Source organism: Aedes albopictus, chromosome 3 (genome assembly GCF_035046485.1).
Source record: "Aedes albopictus strain Foshan chromosome 3, AalbF5, whole genome shotgun sequence".
NCBI classification, from domain to species: domain Eukaryota; kingdom Metazoa; phylum Arthropoda; class Insecta; order Diptera; family Culicidae; genus Aedes; species Aedes albopictus.
In genome coordinates this window covers 134,165,989-134,186,439 of record NC_085138.1, presented here as the reverse complement: position 1 = coordinate 134,186,439, position 20,451 = coordinate 134,165,989, and the positions used below count along the sequence as shown (strand labels likewise).

Below are 20,451 nucleotides of genomic sequence, written 5' to 3'. Positions count from 1 at the left end.
TCTCTGAAGAAATTTCTGGAGGAACTCCCGGAGGAATTCCCTTAAGGAATCATTGGTGTATGCTCTGAGGAAGAATCCCTACAGGAGTACCTGCAGGAAGTCCTAGAGGAATCCCAGAGAATAGAGTATCTAGAGGAATTCCTGGAGGAATCCTTGAATGAATCCCTAGAGAAACCCCTGGAGGAATTCTTGAAAGAAAACCTGGAGGAATCCCAGGAGGAATCCTTAAAGACATTGCTGGAGGAAACCTTGGAGGAACCCCTGGAAGAATCCCTGGAGGAATTACTGTGTAAATTTCTGGAGGAATCCCTTGAAGAATCTAGTTTTGTCAACGGTGCTTTTTTCTGATCACTAGGATGATTTTGTATGAAAAAATCATAACCTTACACCATCTCATGCCTGTTTTGATCGTAGAATCAAAATTTCCTCGATACTTAAAAAAAGTGAGCTAAAATATCCCTTCTGGATCTTAACGGAGCCAGTTCCGCTATATCCGCATTAGCGTGGTTCAAAAAATCGTTTTTGCTCCACACCGCTTATTCGATTCCTAACCAGATTATATGCCTTCTCACAAAATTTGAGCTCATTTGGTTGAAAATTGAGACTGCACAAGCCTGTCAAAGTTTGTATGGGAATTACTATGGGAAAACGACTTTTTTCATTCAATCAACCGTAGCATTTCCCCAAGTGCCCTATTGGGTTAGTCGACCCTTGGTAATACTAGGCTACTCTATCAGCTACAACTTTGCCGAAGACCGCATTCAAATCGGACGCCTCATTAATTACTTATCGATTTGTATCCAACTGGGCAAACTTTAGCTATGATCCTCCAGCTTCCCAGCAGGCAACATTGCTGCATATGGCGCCAAAGATGGCACACTAAAATCATGGCTACTGTGTTCCACTGCAGAATGCAGTGATGCCCACCGAATAGTTTAACCATCATGAGTAAAGATTTTGATTCTGGATAAAAATCGGTAACTAATTAATGAGGCGTCCGATTTGAATGCGGTCTTCGGCAAAGTTGTAGCTGATAGAGTAGCCTAGTATTACCAAGGGTTGACTAACCCATTAGGGCACTTGGGGAAAAGCTACGGTTGATTGAATGAAAAAAGTCGTTTTCCCATAGTAATTCCCATACAAACTTTGACGGGCTTGTGTAGTCTCAATTTTCAACCAAATGAGCTCAAATTTTGTGAGAAGACATATAATCTGGTTAGGAATCGAATAAGCGGTGTGGAGCAAAAACGATTTTTTGAACCACGCTAATCCGCATATGACCAATGCACTCATGTGCTGATTATCACGCTGCTTGGCAGATTCCAGATAGAAAATCACGGCATTTGAACGGTGTCGAATTGAGCCTATACACGAAAATCTGTATGTGTCCCCTGTGGGTACCCTCCGGAACGGGTAATATTTCCCCACAATGGCCGTCACGATTTGATTCTTGGAACTCATATCTTTCATGCCAGCCTAAGAGATTGTACAATTTAGAGTGGGTCATCGTTTATATGGAAAAATGAAAAATTAAATGGTATCCCATCAGATCAAAGCTTTTTTGATCCCATTTCAGTACCCAAATAAGTGTGCAAAATTTGGGCACAATCGGTTGTGTCTACGTTTTGAGCATCGCATTTGAAGTTTGTATGGGATTTTACATGAGAAATCACACTTTTTTGCATTTCTCTCAAGACAAGCTCGATTTTTTCTAAAACCATGTAACCGATAAAGTGAAAACATAGCCTAGGGTGTCCTGAAAAACTTTGTCGAAGACCGCGAAGTGATCTGATGCTTATGAAAAAAGTTATTGCGTTGGCATTGCTAGGCGAAACAGCATGATTTTGTTGCTATTGTTATTCCTTTACATGTTAAAACATAAACACATGCATGCAGTTCGTTGGTTATAACTATTTTCACAAGCATCGGATCACTTTTTGGTCTTCAACAAAGTTTTTCAGAACATCCTAGGCTATCATTTTACAGTATGGGTTAAAAAGTTTCAGACAAACTTTTTCAACTTATAACAAAAAAGCATAAATGTATGTTTTCCCATACAAAATTCCATACAAATTTCAATCGCAATGCGCAAAGTGTAGACGCATCCGATCGTGCTCAAATTTTGCACAGATACTCAGGACCTGAAACGGAACCAAAAAAGCTTTGATCTGAGAAAACGGTTCCGATGACCCACGCTATTGTACATCGGATCAAAAATCAATGTTTGGGAAAATACACTTCGGAACGGTATAAAAAATGACAGCGCTCATGATCATTCATCATTCATTCATCAGCAAGTTCATCAGCCTTTTAGTTAGATTACCAAGGCATGCCCTGACAAATTTGCTGACTACTGTCAGCTGTCAAATTTGTGCTTCCTACCTTTCGCTCTCTTCGTAGCTCAACAGCTCAACATGATCCACCTTACGATGGGTTGATGAGCTGCCTGGTTGTTACAGATGAATAACTTATCGTGTAGCCTGACATCAATGTGGCACCACCGATGCAACTCATCGAACAAACAATAGTTTTAGTTAAAGGCACATCTTTGAAAGATTTCCCAGAGAGAACTCTTGGAAGAATCCACAGAGAAAACTCCTGCAAATATCTTTAGAGGGAACTCCTGGAGGAATCCCCAAACAGAGCTCCTGGGGAATCCTCGAAACGAACTTCCGAAGGAATTTCCAGGGGATGCTGTCCACAATGCACTATCCCAGATCACCTTCCATTGCATGTCACCTAAATCAAATGAGTTCGTGGGAAGTTTTCTAGATCTTCATCGTACGGTAAATCCTCCAGGAATTTCGTGAATACCCGGCCCAACGCATCACCTGTTCATCGACTTCAAATTGATGTACGATTGCATCAGCCGCTCAGAACTATGGAAAATCATGGACGAGACCGACTTTCCTGGGTAGCTGACCAGACTGATCCGTTGCTTTGACGGTGTGTACAGTACATCTATGTAAAGGTTTCGCGTGAACTATCCAGCTCATTTTGAAAATCGATTGCAATGTTTGAATCAAGCAACGCTAGGTAATGCCAAAAACGACGTTGGACTGCTTGGTATCTTTTCTACCCCTCCTTGCTACACCAACGATTGTTAAAGGCAAAAGATCGCGACACAGTGGACGAAACGGATTCTCGTCGAACATGCGGAGAAAATTAGAAAGAAATAACGAGCAAATTGAGCCATCATCATCTGCTTCCAATCAGTTTTCTAAGTTTTCCTAAGTAATTTTCGACCCGTTTCATCTATGCACATAACAACAATTATGGATCCGCATCCGTCCACTGTGTGACTCGTTTACACAAACATACCTTGCCCTGCTCCAGATCACCTTCGAATGGCAGCGGTGTGGTTGGGACGTCGCAATCCTCGGTCGGGGGCACCACACAGCGCAGGCTTCGCCGGTCGAACACGAGCATGGCTGGACACCGCTGGAGCCGTGGGTATCCTCCCTGACACTGCCAGTAACGGTTGCAGGACTTTCCGAGCGGTACGTTTCCATTAGCGTCATCGTTGCAGAGGGCTACAATGGGAGAGGCACATAAAAAATACATTCTCTTTTTTATCATGTCGAGCAAAAAAAAAAAACAAATTTCCATTCAACTCTTACGGTGCTTCTGACATCCGTCAACGTTCTCGGGCCAGTCGCAGCTGTGAGCATTTTCATTGTACAGCAAACCTCCGATGCAGAGCTGCTCGGTGGCCGTTCCGTTCCAGCAGGTCCAGTAACGCGTGCAGGACGTCTCGTGGCCAAAGATACCATACAGCCAGTCACAGTGCTCCGTTGAGATAGGCCCATCTGCGTAGAGAGATTGAAAGGGAAAACGATGTTATTAAAGCTTTGTAGAAATGATACAGCAGGGGATAGATTTTATAACAGCTTTATGCTCAGTGAGCGAAGCATAGTGGTTAGTGTCGCAGGTGGTTGGTTTCAATAACAGAGTAGTTTATTCAAATGATCAATCATAACCAAGAAAAAAATAAATATCTGTAAGGGCTTGGAAAGCTTATTTGATTGTGAGTTCAAAATTCAGGTTATTTAGAAAGTATCGAATTTTACTGGCTCCCATATGGGCACTGATAACCTGAAGGCACCATAACAAGCCTTACTTAATTCCAGTTTATATATTCAGTATGTTATGATAAATTATCAGCATTACTCTGATTTTGGTTGAAATATATTTTCCTTTATGAAATGTAACGCATTAAGCTTAAAACATTTGTGTGGGACATTTTACATAATGTTAAGCATAATGCCCCGCTGGAATAATGGGGAACGTATGCTCTCACTAAAATGTTTGTTAAATAGCGGTTTCTTGGAAAGCATGAGACTTCTCGAAAGCAGCAGCTTACTGTTTCGGCAGCTTCAAAACTGCTTTATTTATCTTATTTCTATCAACACTTGCTCGATAACTTACATTTTAGTTCCATGATTTGTTTCCCAAGATTCGACTTATCCAACATATCAACATCAAAAGCAACTATCTCGCTACGATATTCTGCGCACTAGCCTACCGTATTGCACAAGTATGACCAATTGTTCTTCTTCTAACTGTCGTCTTTGTCGAAATTGACGCAATATAAAGAAAAGTAAAAGCTGTTTAACGGAGAACTTGGGCTCACTCCACACTGAAGGAAATCGTTTGCCTATTTCCAAAACTACCTCTTTTTTATATTTCAAGAATGATTCCGGGAAAACTCCTCCTTGCATTTTGATTTGACGAAATGTTTATAGAACTTCTTGCTAAAATTCCAAAACACATAAATTGTAAAAGAATACTTCATAAAATTCATCCAGGGATACTTCCAGACATTCGTTTGGGGATTCATTGAGAGTTTATCAAAAAAAATCTTGAATATTCTAAATAATTTTACCAATAATTCCTTTAAAGATTTCTCTTAGTATCCCTTCAAAATATAAAAGTTATCTATTTAAAAAATCATTCAAGGATTGCTACATAAGTATCCTTATGTATTTCTTTAAACATTTCTGAAGAAATTCCGAAATATTGTAAAAATGTTTTCATATATAATTTTTTTTTAATTTATCCGAATACTCTTCTTGAAATTTCTTAAGAAATTCTTCTAGAAATTACTCCAGAGGTTTCTCCAAGAATTCCTCCAGACGTGTCTCCAAAAGATGCAGTTCTCAGAAATTCCTCTTGGGGGTTCCTTTGAAACTTTAGAAATTCCTTCAGAAACTTTTCAAAAATATTGCTTGAATGTCTCTGGAGGTACATTCTGGTGTTACTCAATTTATTCAGGAATTTTCTCGGGCATTTAAAAACTCGGGTGTTACGACAACGCTGTACAGCACGACCGCTCTTACGGGCGGTCAGCGGTCGAGTTGTAATGTCTTCCCAGTCTCCCCTAATATTTCATCGAAGGATGAGAGAAAGTGTAGGAAAGATATTCAAAACAAAAACAAGAGAAAATCTAGTAAACGTAAGTGATTGAAAGTAGTGGAAAAAGGATATAAATTGCAAGTTGGGATGAATATTAAATCGTAGAATCGGGAAGAAAAGTTAGTGCTTGAAGAAAGGAATATTTTGGATCCGTAAGTGGTCATATTAATGTGTATAACATCAAATGATGTGTCTTTTCTGACGGTTTAAGGTTGAGTTATTGGGATGTGGACTGGCAAAAAAGCGAAGAAATTGTGATGTTTGTAGGAGGATTTCAAAACCAAATATTGTAAGTTTCATAGATAATTTAGACAGATAACAAAATAATAAAAGAAATACAATTTACAGTTTGAGCTGCTACAGAAACAACCAGCTGCTACAAAAATTGGTTTATTACCCGAACAAACTCAAAAATATTTGTACTCGGAATAACCTTTGAAACGCCATGGCCGATCCAAATGCGAAAGATCTGAATTTCATTAAAACTCCGTGTGCAGTTTGCGATGATGCATCCACCGAAAATGCTCATATGATCAAATGCGGAGGTTGTCAACTGTGGTTCCACGTCCGATGCGTCGGGATACCATCCAACGCAGAGCTGGATAGAGAGTGGTTCTGTGTTAATGACAAATGCCAACGAGTCAAGAGGAACAAAGAGGGGAATCGTGCCGCGAAAGACGCCTATGAGTCGGACCGTTCCAGCGTCAAATCCGGCGCAGTGCTCAGTTTGGAGCAAAAGTTGAAAGCGATGGAGGAAAGCAAAATGCAAATGGAGCAGGAGCTGGAAGCGGAAATGATTCTGAAGCGGAAAGAGAGCGAGATTAAGCGGTCAATCGAAAATAAGCGGATAATGTTGGAGAGAAAGTTGAACGAAGAAGAAGAACATCAATGCACGCTGTTACAAGAAGAAGTATTGCGGCAGCGGAGGGAACAGTTGCATCGAATGAAACTAAGCCACCGGCTGTTCATTAGGCCTGTCCAGCTTTTCAAAAATGTTCTCTGATTCTCAAGTCCACCCCCATATTTTGATTGGCATCCTAAAAGAAGTAACTGGTCAAAATTTCAGCCAAATTCATTAACATTAAGAGGTGCATCAAATCAATTTTGTGTTTTTCGACTATTTTTGAACTTCAAAAAATCATAACTACTCTAAAACATGTCAAAACTTAATTCTTTCGGCAGAAATTGAAAGCTATACTTGTCTGCTACAACTTCTCCGAACAACGTGTGCCAATAAAATTGAAGGAAACATGTGTAATTATCACATTTGTAATCAGAAAAACCTTAAAAAGTTGATTTTTTGATAGATTTCGTTCTGGAACACCCTAATATACTTAATAAGTTGGATTTTTCAAAACGGCATCATATTCTCCAATGTTTTTTGGTTATTTGCTTCTTTGACACCAGTGCTGTAGGAGTTGAGCAAAAATTACTAAAATTCGTGAAAGCCAAATGTGGCCTAAAAACTAGCTTTTCGGGTGCAATCACGCTTTGGCGCGCAAAAAGTGGCATCGCGTCAGCACTGATATGATAGCCAACACCTGTCATCGCGCTTGTTTGTTATCACCCGTGGTAGGGGGTAGCCAAGGAAAACTACTAGGAAGCAAAGCTACTACGTTCAGTACAATTTCGCGCCACAACGTGATTGCCTCCAAAAAGCTAGTTTTTAGGCCACATTTGACTTTCACGAATTTTAGTAATTTTTGCTCAACTCCTACAGCATTGGTGTCAAAGAAGCAAATAACCAAAAAACATTGGAGAATATGATGCCGTTTTAAAAAATCCAACTTATTAAGTATATTAGGGTGTTCCAGAACGAAATCTATCAAAAAATCAACTTTTTAAGGTTTCTCTGATTACAAATGTGATAATTACACATGTTTCCTTCAATTTTATTGGCACACGTTGTTCGGAGAAGTTGTAGCAGACAAGTATAGCTTTCAATTTCTGCCGAAAGAATTAAGTTTTGACATGTTTTAAAGTAGTTATGATTTTTTGAAGTTCAAAAATAGTCGAAAAACACAAAATTGATTTGATGCACCTCTTAATGTTAATGGATTTGGCTGAAATTTTGACCAGTTACTTCTTTTAGGATGCCAATCAAAATATGGGGGTGGACTTGAGAATCAGAGAACATTTTTGAAAAGCTGGACAGGCCTACTGTTCATAGACGAAAAGGAAAATTTGGAAAAGGAATTCCGAAAGCTGAAGAATTTCGGTACGGCTTCGAAGACTGTCTTCGAGAGCGATAATGGATCGAATGCTGAGTCGGATTGTGGGGAGACCGATTGCGAGGGCGAGGTCGAAAGTTGTTCGAGACGCGACAGATCTGATGAAGTAAAACCAGTGAAACGACGTCAACGCGGGCTGGGCCACTCACGGTCCGAACCCACTAAAGTTCAGCTAGCGGCAAGAAGTGGATTGAGTATAAAACTACCTACTTTCTCGGGGCACCCAGAAGAATGGCCGTTGTTTTATGGATCGTTTTGTGCGTCTAACGATGCATGTGGTTATTCGGACATCGAAAACCTGGTGCGCCTACAAAAGTGTCTAAAAGGAGAGGCCTTGGAAATGGTGCGCGGTCAACTGCTACTGCCAAAGTCTGTTCCAAGGGTAATCGAAAAACTACGTCAGTTATATGGTCGTCCAGAGTTGTTGCTGAAAAATCATCTGGAGAAAGTCCGGAATTTGATGCCACCTAAAGCTGATAGTTTAGCTAGCTTCGTTCCCTTTGGTACCGCAGTTGAACAGCTGTGTGAGCATTTAGAGGCAGCTGATATGAAGCAACACCTGATCAACCCACTACTTATCCAGGAATTAGTTGATAAGCTACCAGACAACGACAAGCGTGGATGGGTGCGGTTCAAGCGTCGTAGTCGCAAAGTCACCCTACGAACTTTCACTAATTTCATTTCTGAAATTGTTTCGGATGCCTGTGAAGCGAACGTTTCGCTGAGTTACAACTCAAGTAATATTTTGGACAGATCTGATTCCCCATCGAATGGCGATACGTGCAAAATAAAGAGTCCCATGAGTTACAACAGCGATGACGAGAGTTCACAATCTGATGAAGGAGAAATGATCTTCGAATCATGCAAATTAAGCGATGGAGAGTGTGTTCAACTCCATCCACAAAAGGGGTCAACGGGAACTAGTGCTCATATGAAAACGGATGAAAACGTTTTGTTCAGAATGGTGCCGGTGAAGTTACACTGCGGACAGAAGTCTATCACCACCTTGGCATTCTTGGATGAAGGATCGTCTGTGACTTTGGTGGAGAAGAAGTTAACCGAGCGACTGGGCTTACGTGGTGTTTCGGAAAAACTCACAATAGAGTGGACGGCTGGTGTTGAACGAGTTGAAAAGGAATCGGAGCGGTTGAACCTGTGGATTTCAGGGGAGGGATTGGAAAAAAAGATGTTGCTTAAAACAGTTCATACAGTAAACCAGTTGAAACTTCCCGGGCAATCGCTAAATGCGAAGCAGCTTGCTCATCAGTACGAACATCTGCGTGGTCTTCCAATCTCCTCTTATGAAGGACGACCAGAAATTCTCATAGGGGTAAATAATATACATTCATTTGCTCCGATTGATTCCAGAATTAGAGAGGCAACGGAACCGGTAGGAGTTAAATGTAAATTAGGGTGGACGGTCTACGGACCAATTCAAAAACTAAAAAGAAGAGAAACGTCGTATGTTGGTTTTCATAAAAAACAACCCAAAGTGGAACCTAGTAGTTATTATGAAGGGAAGGAAGTTTCAAAAAAACAGTTAGATGCGTATAAATTAAATATTCAGCAAAATAGTACCAGCGATCAGTGGAAGCAAGACAAACATAGAGCAAAGAATACATTAGTGTCGAAACGTGCTATAGCGATGTCGGAGAAAGACAGTAAATCCAGGACTTCAGCAAGTACTGGATGTTACGGGTGGGGGTATGTTACGACAACGCTGTACAGCACGACCGCTCTTACGGGCGGTCAGCGGTCGAGTTGTAATGTCTTCCCAGTCTCCCCTAATATTTCATCGAAGGATGAGAGAAAGTGTAGGAAAGATATTCAAAACAAAAACAAGAGAAAATCTAGTAAACGTAAGTGATTGAAAGTAGTGGAAAAAGGATATAAATTGCAAGTTGGGATGAATATTAAATCGTAGAATCGGGAAGAAAAGTTAGTGCTTGAAGAAAGGAATATTTTGGATCCGTAAGTGGTCATATTAATGTGTATAACATCAAATAATGTGTCTTTTCTGACGGTTTAAGGTTGAGTTATTGGGATGTGGACTGGCAAAAAAGCGAAGAAATTGTGATGTTTGTAGGAGGATTTCAAAACCAAATATTGTAAGTTTCATAGATAATTTAGACAGATAACAAAATAATAAAAGAAATACAATTTACAGTTTGAGCTGCTACAGAAACAACCAGCTGCTACAAAAATTGGTTTATTACCCGAACATCGGGCATTTGGAAACTCCCCTAGAAAATTGTCAAGAAATTCTTCTGCAAGTTCCTTCGGGTATTCCTCAAGGCATTGCTTTGGATTTATTTGCACTTTCCTTCAGGAATACTTGCAAAATTTCTATTTTTTTATTTTTGAGATTTTTTTTTATTTTTTTAAAGATTATCTCAATTATTCCTTCAGTAATTGCTATAGAATGTATTTCTTAGATTTTTCTATGAAATCTTGAAGAGGGTTCTCCATCTCTAGTGCTTCCCGATATGTTTTCTATTTTTTTTCCAAAATTTCATTTTTTTAAATCCTTCAGAATTTTTTTTTTTTGGTTCTGCAGGATTTTGTTCAGGTATTTTTCCAGGAAATGGTTTAGGGATTTTTGTGTAAAAATTCCATCGGATATTGTAAAAGCAATTGTTCTGCGATTTTTCAAATATCTCTACGAGTTCTTCTAAGTGTCCCTTCAGTCAATTCTTCAGGGATCCCTTGGAAATTTATTGAGAGAAGAAAAAAAATTACACCAGTGATTTTGCGATTATTATTTTGTGATTTCTTCAGAGTTTTTTTAAGATTACTTCAGGAATTCCTTTACGGATTTTTCTAGGAGTCCCTACAGAAGTTCCTGAAGTATTTTGTCTTGGAATTACTTGCAGAGTACTTTCATAAGTCTCTCATGATTTTTTTTCGGGGGTATCTTAAGTTGTTTGTGCAAGAGATAACTTCAGAAATTTTTGTTCAGGAATTCCTACAAAAATTAGTCAGAAATTTCTTCGAAAAGCTTTCAAATCTGCAGGAGTTTTTTACGTTATTTCTAGGCAGGATTTTTTTTTCAGGAATTTCTTGAGACGATTTCTCCAAATTCAAAGATTTCTCAGAGATTCTTCAGAGAATTATTAAGTAGTTTTGAGGTTATATCGGGAAGAACTTCTGAAAATTCTCGGGAAGAATATTTGAACAAATTCTGCAGTGATCTCTGAAGACACCGAGGAGATACAGGGGATGGCCAAAATGTTTGGGATATGCAACTTTTTTTCTCCCACAAAAAAATTCAACATGCTGTAACTTTTCATAGAGTGCATCAAAAAATCTCAAATTTTGACTGTTTGTCAACCTATTATATGTGCATCATTGGTACAAATTTGGGCTCGATTGATTAATCTTTCGTAAAGTTAGAACCGTTCGGGTAAAACACTATTTTTCAGACAACTCATTTTTAAGCTGTGATACCTCGGAAACCAGTGAACCGAATTGAATGAATTTTTAAACGTTTATCAACAATATATTGATACTTAATACGACGGTACAAAATGTAATATTTTCTCACGGCGAATTAAGTTATACCGGGTTGAAATTTTTACCCATATAGAGGAAAATAAGTCAAATTTACAATACCACACAAAAATTATTAAATGTGTTCTTCCTTCAATCTAAATAGGCTCTAATATATCTGATTAGAGATAATTAGAGAACAGAAGTGGAAAATCTTTCAATATCAACACTAAAATCTATTGACATTGATATGAAAAAATACATTTTTTCGAGAAAAATCCAAAAAGTGTCAATCCATGATAACTTTTTTCAACGTGTAAAAAGTTCCCATGTTTTAATAGTTTGGGAAGCATTTACATATTGTTAGTGTACGTTCAAAATTTCATTCAATTCGGTTCACTGGTTCCCGAGATATGACAGCTCAAAAATGAGTTGTCTGAAAAATAGTGTTTTACCCGAACGGTTCTAACTTTGCGAAAGATTAATCAATCGAGCCCAAATTTGTACCATTGATGCACATATAAAAGGTTGACAAACAGTCAAAATTTGAGATTGTTTGATGCGCTCTATGAAAAGTTATACCATGTTGAACTTTTTTGTGAGAGAAAAAAAAGTTGCCTATCCCAAACATTTTGGTCATCCCCTGTATTTCTGATTATCAAATAAAAGTTATTTCAACCATAAAAACTTGTACGATTTTTGACAAAAATCATTGAAAGAATTTCACAAAGAATTATTGATTGGCTAACAAACCACTTTAGGATTTGTAAAAGAATATCTAAAAACTCCATGGGAAAAGTTCCTTTGCAAAATTTCCCGAAAAAATCCCCAAAAATTTGGGAAAGTCGCGGAAGATAAAAATATCTTTTCTAGGAAATTTCAGAAGAAATTCCAGCAGGAATTTTTTAAACAAAACCTAAAAGAATTTCTGAAGATATCTTCAGTAACATCCCTTCAGAAATCTTAAGAAGCGCTTTTGAATGAATCTCTGAAGGAATATTCGAAGAAATACCAGTGAAATTTCTGAAGCAATCTCAGGATGAATTTCTTAAGAATTTCCTGAAGCAATACCTAAAGAAACTGTTCGGGAAATCCTTGGTGAAACTCCTGAAAATAAAATAATTGAAGAATTTACAGGAATTTCCATTGACAATCTTAGGAATTTTTCCTAAAGAAACCGTGGGGAAATTATTGGAAATCCTGAGAGGAAATTCCGGATAAATTTCTGGGGTAACACATGGAGGAATATCTGGAGAAGTTCCTGTCTGAATCACTGAAAGTAATAATGCGAGAATCTCTCAAGGAATTCCTGCAGGATTTTCTGGATGAATCATGGACGAAATTTTTGGACGCATTCATGTGGTAATTTCCAATGTAATCCCTAAAGCAATTCTTGAAAAAAATCACTGGTTGTCCTTATGAAAAAAATACCTGATCAATTTTCTGGAGGAGCATCTGCAAAATTTTCTGAAGCAACCACGGAAAATGTAGTTGGAGATCTTTGGAATAATTTTTAAAGGAATCCCTGTAGAATGTTTTAAAGGCATCCCTGGAGAAATTTCCGTTGTTTTTTTTTTTTTGAAACAAATCCCTAGAAGAAGTCGTGAAGCAATTCTTGGTAGAGTTGCAGAATAAACCCAGATAAACCAACCTCAAAGAATTCTTGGAGGATATTTTGGAGAAATTTATGACGACCTGAAATTCTGAAGGAATTCATGGACTAATTTTGGAAAAAGTCATAGAAAGTCAGTTTTTGTAAGAACTTCTGTAGGAGCCTGCGGAAGATTTTCTTAACCTTTCAGGACGCGCGCCATCAAGCAGCTGAAACTGCACCGCGCTCGCGCTGTATACGACGAGCGATGTTTTTTGGTATTGTTGTATTTTTTACAACAGCGCCCGTCCTGAAAGGTTAAGAAACATTTTGGAGGAACCTTTGATTTTCTCAAAGAATCGCTTAGAGAATTTCTGAAGTTATGATTTCCTGAATAAGGAGATTCTGAAGCGATCGGAATTTGTTCTTAGGAACTTACAAAAGAAATGGAATAATCTCATTCTCTAGAAAAAGTAGAAAAAAACATAAGAAAACGTGGATTCCTTCTTTTTTTAAAGGAATCAATGGAATTGTTCCTAAAAGATTTCATAGAGAAATCTTCGAAGGCATTCCTGGCAGAACTTCTTCAAAATTCCTTGATAGACTTTTTTAAGGAATCGTTGCAGAAATTTCTGGAAAATTTTTGACGAATTCCCGAAGATATTCATGAGAAACTAAAAAAATCCCCGGAGAAAATTTCCGAATGAATCTTTGGTATATTTTTTAAAAAGGCCGTTGAGAAATTTCAGGAGGCATTTGTGAGACAATACTTGAATAAATTTCTGAATACATGCTGTGACTAATTTCTGAAAGAATCTTCGAAATATTTCCTAAATTTTTAGGGATTTTTGAAGGAATCCCTGGAATATCACAGAGTTTCTTTTGCACGTGGAAGAGCGTTATCAATTGAAGGGTTTTTTCGCATGTCATTGCATGAATTTGTATATTGTGAGGCAAGGACAATGATACACTATGCCCAGGGAAAATTCCCCACCAGAACGGGAATCGAATCCGCCGACTCCGGATTAACGATCCAAAGCCTTAGGGCTTGTCCATAAACTCAGAGGGGGAGGGGAGTTCAGGCCAAAGAGTGGTCCCTACAATTTTCGAAAATTTTGTATGGACAAAAGTCTACGAGGGGGTAGGGGAGGTCTGATATTGTCAAAATTTAGTCTATGTAGTTTATCCACGCCTTATGCACTAAGCTGACTGGAGACGCCTCAGGGAGTCTCAGGGGCATTTCAGGGGACTCAGGGGTTTTCCAGGGGGGGCAAAGGTCTCAAGAGACTTCAGAGGTGTCCCATAGGGTCAGGGACGTTTCAGGGGTGTCTGAGAGTACCAGGAGGTCTCAGAGGCGTTGAAGGGGTCCCGGAGGCATTCCAAGGGGGGCCAGGGGACCTCAGGAGGTTCCAAAGAGCCTCAGGGGTGCTTCATGATGTCTAAAAGAGGTTCCTGGGGTCCTTAGGGACGATTAAAGGAATTTCAGGGGGGGGGGGGGGGGGGTTTGGGGAATTTCACTGGGTATCAGAGCGTTACAAGAAATTGCAGGTAGTTCTAGAAGATCGCAGGGGTGTTTCAGGAGCTCTCAGAAGGGTTTCTCTCTATTCGACTACCATATTAATCGACAGAGTCTATGTCGATGCTTTTCGCCTTTCTTCCTATAACGTACATATACGTATAGAACCTAATTTTTATTCATATTTGTTTTGTGCATTTTTACGTTTTGTTTGTTTTGCTTTTAATACCATCATTGGGACAATACGAGTCTGTTGATGAGAACTTATAGATACAAGTTCTTTTGTTAACGCTGTTGGGTTTAAAACCCAAATGCGTCCAGTAAGCATAACTTGTAAATGATGTAAGTGATTTAAAGCTGTGAAGGTTAGTCTGTCACTACCATCACTCAACCAATCAACAATGGTCTAACTGTTTCACCATGTCTGCTTCTAATGTATGCTGATTATAGCCAATTTGAACATCATTGAAACAAACACGTTCTCAACATTAATTCATCTAATTACTGACAGCTTCAACGCTTCCGGCAAAGACACGTCCCGTCCCGCCCACATTCTGATATATCACCTAATTAGCAGAAATCTATAAACACCAAACAATCTTGGCTTGCTGTATGTGTACACATTTCACTCACTTGCCAACTGCTTGCCCTCGCAGTAATCCGATCGCCACGGATAGTCGCATCCTTCCGTCACGCCCCGATGCTTGCCGGCAAACACCAGTCCGTTGGGGCAGTCGTACAGCTCCGGTTGATTGTTAACGCACTCCCAGTACCGGTCGCAGTACGTCACGTCGCCCACCACTTTGGATTTGGTTTTGCACGGGTCGTCCTGATCCTGTCGCTGCGCCGCGCTCAGCCCTGGAATAATAATGGAGAGAAAATTATGTTAGAAAAAAGGCAGTGTTGAGAATGTAGAATGCATGTATAGAATTTCATTGCTCATCAAATCTGTGAAAAAATGGGAAGTAATATAAAACAGGTCTAGCTTCGTGAACAAAGATTTTTTAGCATTTTCGACAGCATCAGTTTTATTTGCTACCTTGCTTTAGGGTAATTCTCCAATTATTGCGAAATTGTTGAGGAGTTTCAATGATTTGCAGGGGCTTGGAAGGGTTCCAAAGAGGTTTCCGGGGGATTTATGGATAATTTAGAGGCCTTTCAAGGAAGTTTCAATGAAAACTTCTAGATCGCTTCTGAAACCCCCTGAAACCCGACGAAACATCCTGGAACATCCCAGAAACACCACGGAACGACCCTGAAATTGCATGAAACACTTCTGAATCACATTAGAACGTCCCTGAAACTCCTTGAAAGCCCCTTGAATGATCCTGAAACGGCAAAAGGTTATTGCGGCCATAATAATTACAAAATGCACCATAGGAAAATCAAAATGCACCATAAATAATTAAGCAATGTACCGACAAAATGCACAGCTTTCTCCATAAATAAATAGAAATGTTCCATAATAAATTAAAAATGTAGCGGTAAACCAAAAGATTTTCTAGTTAAAAATGAAACATTGTATCAATAAAAAATTAAATACAACACCATAAACAAATAAGTTTGCTCCAAAAAAATAATAAAAATATCCATAAATAATGAACATTTGCTCCATAACTATACCATATTTGCTCCATAAAAAATTGAAATTGCACCATAAATATCATCAAATTGCACCATTAACAAACTATAAATTTTACCTCAAAGAATGCAAAATCTACAAAAATTAATCAAATTCTGCATCATTAGCAGTATTTCAATGGCTAGTAGCACTGGAAATATGTAAGTATATAGTAATATGTGGAATTTAAAAGGCTATAATCTGCACCTTCTGCCTAAATTAAAAAAAAAATCAAATCTGACTATACATGTCAATGGTTGCTCCTCCGTGATTGATCTGAGCTGGTACCAATTGCACTGGGATCCAAATGAATAAGGGCTGGGACACTTAACTTATTCTAAAAGTGCAATTTATGCAGCTCATACATTCTTGATCAATAACGGCGCCGGCCACGTCCTTATAGTCAGTTAGGAAGGGAAAGGAATGTTCTAACATTCTAGTGTGCTGGTTGTTGCTACTAAAGACCGAGATCACCTCTGCATCCCCACAACCAGCACGGATGCGATTCATGAATAGGGGTTATTTTTATAGTGTTCGTGATAGATTGTGTGGTGAATAAGGTGAATAAGGTCAAGCGGCACAGCACGCTTTGGTTGCATAACGTGTAGGCGTTATATATACTGTGCTGTGAGAAGAAATTGGAAATGAGGGAAACGACTTTTTTCCAATTCGTTTCTGGTTCTAGTGAAGACTATGAACATATGAATATACATTAGTTGTATATGTAGAGAAGAGAGAGCGAGAGAAAGTGGATAGAAAGATATAAAGTAGGATGAAAGGAACGGGCCAGGGATTGAACCCATGACCTTCTGCATACGAATCAGAAGCGGTAGCCACTAGACCACCAAACCCGTTTTCTACTCCTCCTGATAATCTAAAAAGAATCTAATAAAAAGAACGTCAGTTGTTATCAGGATACTTAGTTTATTTTATAATTATATAAAACATGGATTAATTTTTTGATAATTTTTCCGATCAAATTTAAATCATTAATAAATATAGTATAGGGGAAATTACCTATTCTCGGCCGTTTTGTTCTCTTCGTCTTTGGGGGTTTTTTGAAACCTATAGAACTCAGAGTTGGTCTCAAATCCTTCCTAACTAAGCTGAATTATATGGCCAAGTTTCAGGTAATTTGGCTGACAAAAACCCCCTATGACGAAGAGAACAAACCTGCCGATAATACCCATTGTCACCCTATTTACATTACATATTATGTAAACTCCAAGGGTTAACCCTTCTTTCAAAATGTGGATTCTTTTAATACATGCGGCGTAGCCTGTGGATGCGTTGTAACTGTGTTCGGTTATAGGTAATCCACAAATCCATGAAGTTGCCCGGTATAATGCAAACAGAGATGTTATCCCGTGAGCGTTAGCGAGTTCGAACAGCAAGCGATTATCCGGTAAATTGCATTCATAGTGTTTCCATCTTTTAAGTCGTTCTATCATAGATGCGTGCTTCGGTACATGGTTTTTGTTTATTTTCTTCTTACTTTTCATATTACCATTATCCCATCCACATCCTAAAACTATATGTCGTTGGACACTGCAGCAATGGTACAATAAGATTAAATTTAGGTAGCTTTTACATACTTTGTGGTGAATTTTACAATTTGTTTATGGTGCAATTTGATTATATTTATGGTGCAATTTCAATTTTTTATGGAGCAAATATGGTATAATTATGGAGCAAATGTTCATTATTTATGGATATTTTTATTATTTTTTATGGAGCAAACTTATTTGTTTATGGTGTTTTATTTAATTTTTTATTGATACAATGTTTCATTTTTAACTAGAAATTTTTTTGGTTTACCGCTACATTTTTAATTTATTATGGAACATTTATATTTATTTATGGAGAATGCTGTGCATTTTATCGGTACATTACTTAATTATTTATGGTGCATTTTTGTTTTTCTATGGTGTACTTTCGTTATCTATGGGTGCATTAAATAGGCTGCCTCCTGAAACCCGCTTGAACACCCTGAAACATCCCTTAACCCTTTGATGCCGGAATTTTTCCAAGCGTTATTATGTAGTTTTTCGTACGTTTTTCTGTAGTTTTGCTGGTCAATAGCATAAAAATTGTATAATATTATGCGGAATATTTGTTTCTAGATATCCTAGGTTATCCAAATTGTTTTTGAGTTTAGATTCTTAAGTCTACGAGTGTAACGGTAATTTGTTTCATTGCACAAAGCTACAATTTGTAATCTGTCATGTCCAGTAAGTCTTCTCAAAGGTTACTAAGCAATATAAGATCAGACGAGATATCCTACGTCATCCAAACTGTTCTTGAGTTTAGATCCCAAAGTCTGTGGGTGTAACGGTGAATTCTTTCATTATACAAAGCTACGATTTGTAATCTATCATGTCCAGTAAGTCTTCTGAAAGGTTAATAGATAATATCAGATCAGTCATGGTAACCTACATCATCCAAACTGTTCTTGAGTTTAAAAAAGAAAAAGACAATGACACCGTCTTCGACCTTGCGGCCACAACAGACTGAACAGTACAAACATTCGACAACGGACAACACATATAACACCCAGTGGCCCAGTGGAGAATTTTCCGTTTGACGAAAAGTTTTCCCCGACTGGAGCGGGAATCGTACCCACACTACGAGGCTTACGAGACACCTAAACGACTGACGCCGCTAACCGCTCGGCCACGAAGCCCAGTTTAGATCCTAAAGTCTACGAGTGTAACGGTAGCTTCTTCCATTACACAAAGCTACGATTTGTAATCTATCATGTCCAGTAAGTCTTCTGAAAGGTTAATAGACAATATCAGATCAGTCGAGATATCCTACGTCATCCAAACTGTTCTTAAGTTCAGATTCTAAAGTCTACGAGTGTAACGGTAACTTCTTTTATTACACAAAGCTACAATTTGTAATTTATCATGTCTAGTAAGTCTTCTGAAAGGTTAATAGACAAATATCAGACCAGTCGACATATCCTAGGTCATCCAAACTGTTCTTGAGTTTAGATCCCAAAGTCTGCGGGTGTAACGGTAACTTCTTTCATTATACAAAGCTACGATTTGTAATCTATCATGTCCAGTATGTATTTTGAAAGGTTAATAGACAATATCAGTTCAGTCGAAATATCCTACGTCATCCAAACTATTCTTAAGCGAACATTCCCATAGTGGCTCCAAATGACATTCGAGTTTTCTAGAGCTTCACGGATCTCAGCAGATTATGCTATGCTATTATTTATAATGAAAACACATAAAGTAGATTTGAAGGACATCATTATAGAACAGTTTGGATGTCTCAAAGGTTTATAATAAGCTAGTAGACTTCAGATTGCTCCAGTAACTGCGATTGATTATGCAACGTTACTCAGTGTAACAGATATGGCTACTGTTACAAGTGTAGACCTGAAGTTCTGAACTCCAAGGTAGTTTGGCTGACATGGAATATTCCTATAGTATCAATTAATGACATTGTAGATGTCAAGAGCTTCACAGTTCCCGGTAGGTTATGCAAAACTTATCTTGTAGATTTGAAGGACTTCACTATAGGATAGTTTGGAACAACAAGAATATAAAACACCTTTTGATATTCTTGACGAAGGCTTAATGAATGAGCTTGTAGAACAACTGGTATGTCAATTATTTCATTTTTCCAAACTTCATGGTGTTCAGGATGTTCTAGGTTATCAATGAAGTCACATAAACAAATATTCTCATGTTTCCCTAATCGAGGACTCAATTTACAACAACATTGCCGAAGACAGTATTCTGTTTTATCGAATAGGTGAATTTATACAGCCGTTTCTATGTTGGAATCATATATGACCCCTCCTGATCCAAAGGGATAAACTCCATGGAACGTCCCTGAAACTCCCTGATATCCCCTGGAACGCCCCTGCATCTTCTTGGAGAGAATTTTAAACCCCAACAAAATATATGGATCGTTCCTCGTTCCCCACCCCAAATCCCATGGATCTCCTCTTGAGCCGTCTAAAATCCTCAGGATCACTCCTGATAGTCTCAGAAATCCCATGTAAACGCCCCTGGAACCCCCTGAAGCCTAATGAAACACCACTCGAATGCCTCTAAAACCTAGAGTAACGAACCAGCCCTCTATAATAAAGCTAAATCAATCAATCAACCTAAAACCTCGTGAAACCATATAGAATGCCTACGAAACCCCGTGTAACGCTCTTGAGATCCAACGTAATGCCCCTGGAACACCTTGAACATTTCTGGAGTGGCTCTGGGACCCCCTGGAATACATGAAACCCTCTGCTCAGGGTGTTTCAGAGAAGTTTCAGGGGGCTTCTCTGAAACACCCTGAAACTCCATGGAACGCCCATCCCAAGTAACAATTTCATCGCTGATTGGTTTTCTCTGATTAATATTAGGGTTTTATTACAGCAATAATTAAAACTCACAGTTGTATGACTGCTTTTATGAAAACCATTGATACATTTTTTTAAAGTATTCTAGAAGATATCCATAAAGACAGATTTTAAGAGTAAACAAAACTTCCCGATATGTAAACCTTCTGGCAATCATTATTACCACAATAAAACTGTTGAAACTCTCAACAGATGGCGATCCGTTCGATT

The 20,451-nt window shown here is 38.5% G+C and overlaps 1 protein-coding gene across 3 annotated transcripts in view; it reads right to left on the bottom strand.

Annotated features, from left to right (window-relative positions):
- Positions 1–20,451, bottom strand: part of LOC115269993 (peritrophin-1) — a 285,409-nt gene that overhangs the window by 6,635 nt on the left and 258,323 nt on the right. For all 3 annotated transcript variants that reach the window (XM_029878882.2, XM_029878887.2, XM_062857746.1), the window contains exons 3-5: positions 14,876–15,100; positions 3,621–3,809; positions 3,322–3,533 (exon numbers count right to left, since the gene is read on the bottom strand). In XM_029878882.2, the coding sequence (XP_029734742.1) occupies positions 3,322–3,533; positions 3,621–3,809; positions 14,876–15,100 (626 nt within the window). The remainder of the gene's footprint in view (positions 1–3,321; positions 3,534–3,620; positions 3,810–14,875; positions 15,101–20,451) is intronic.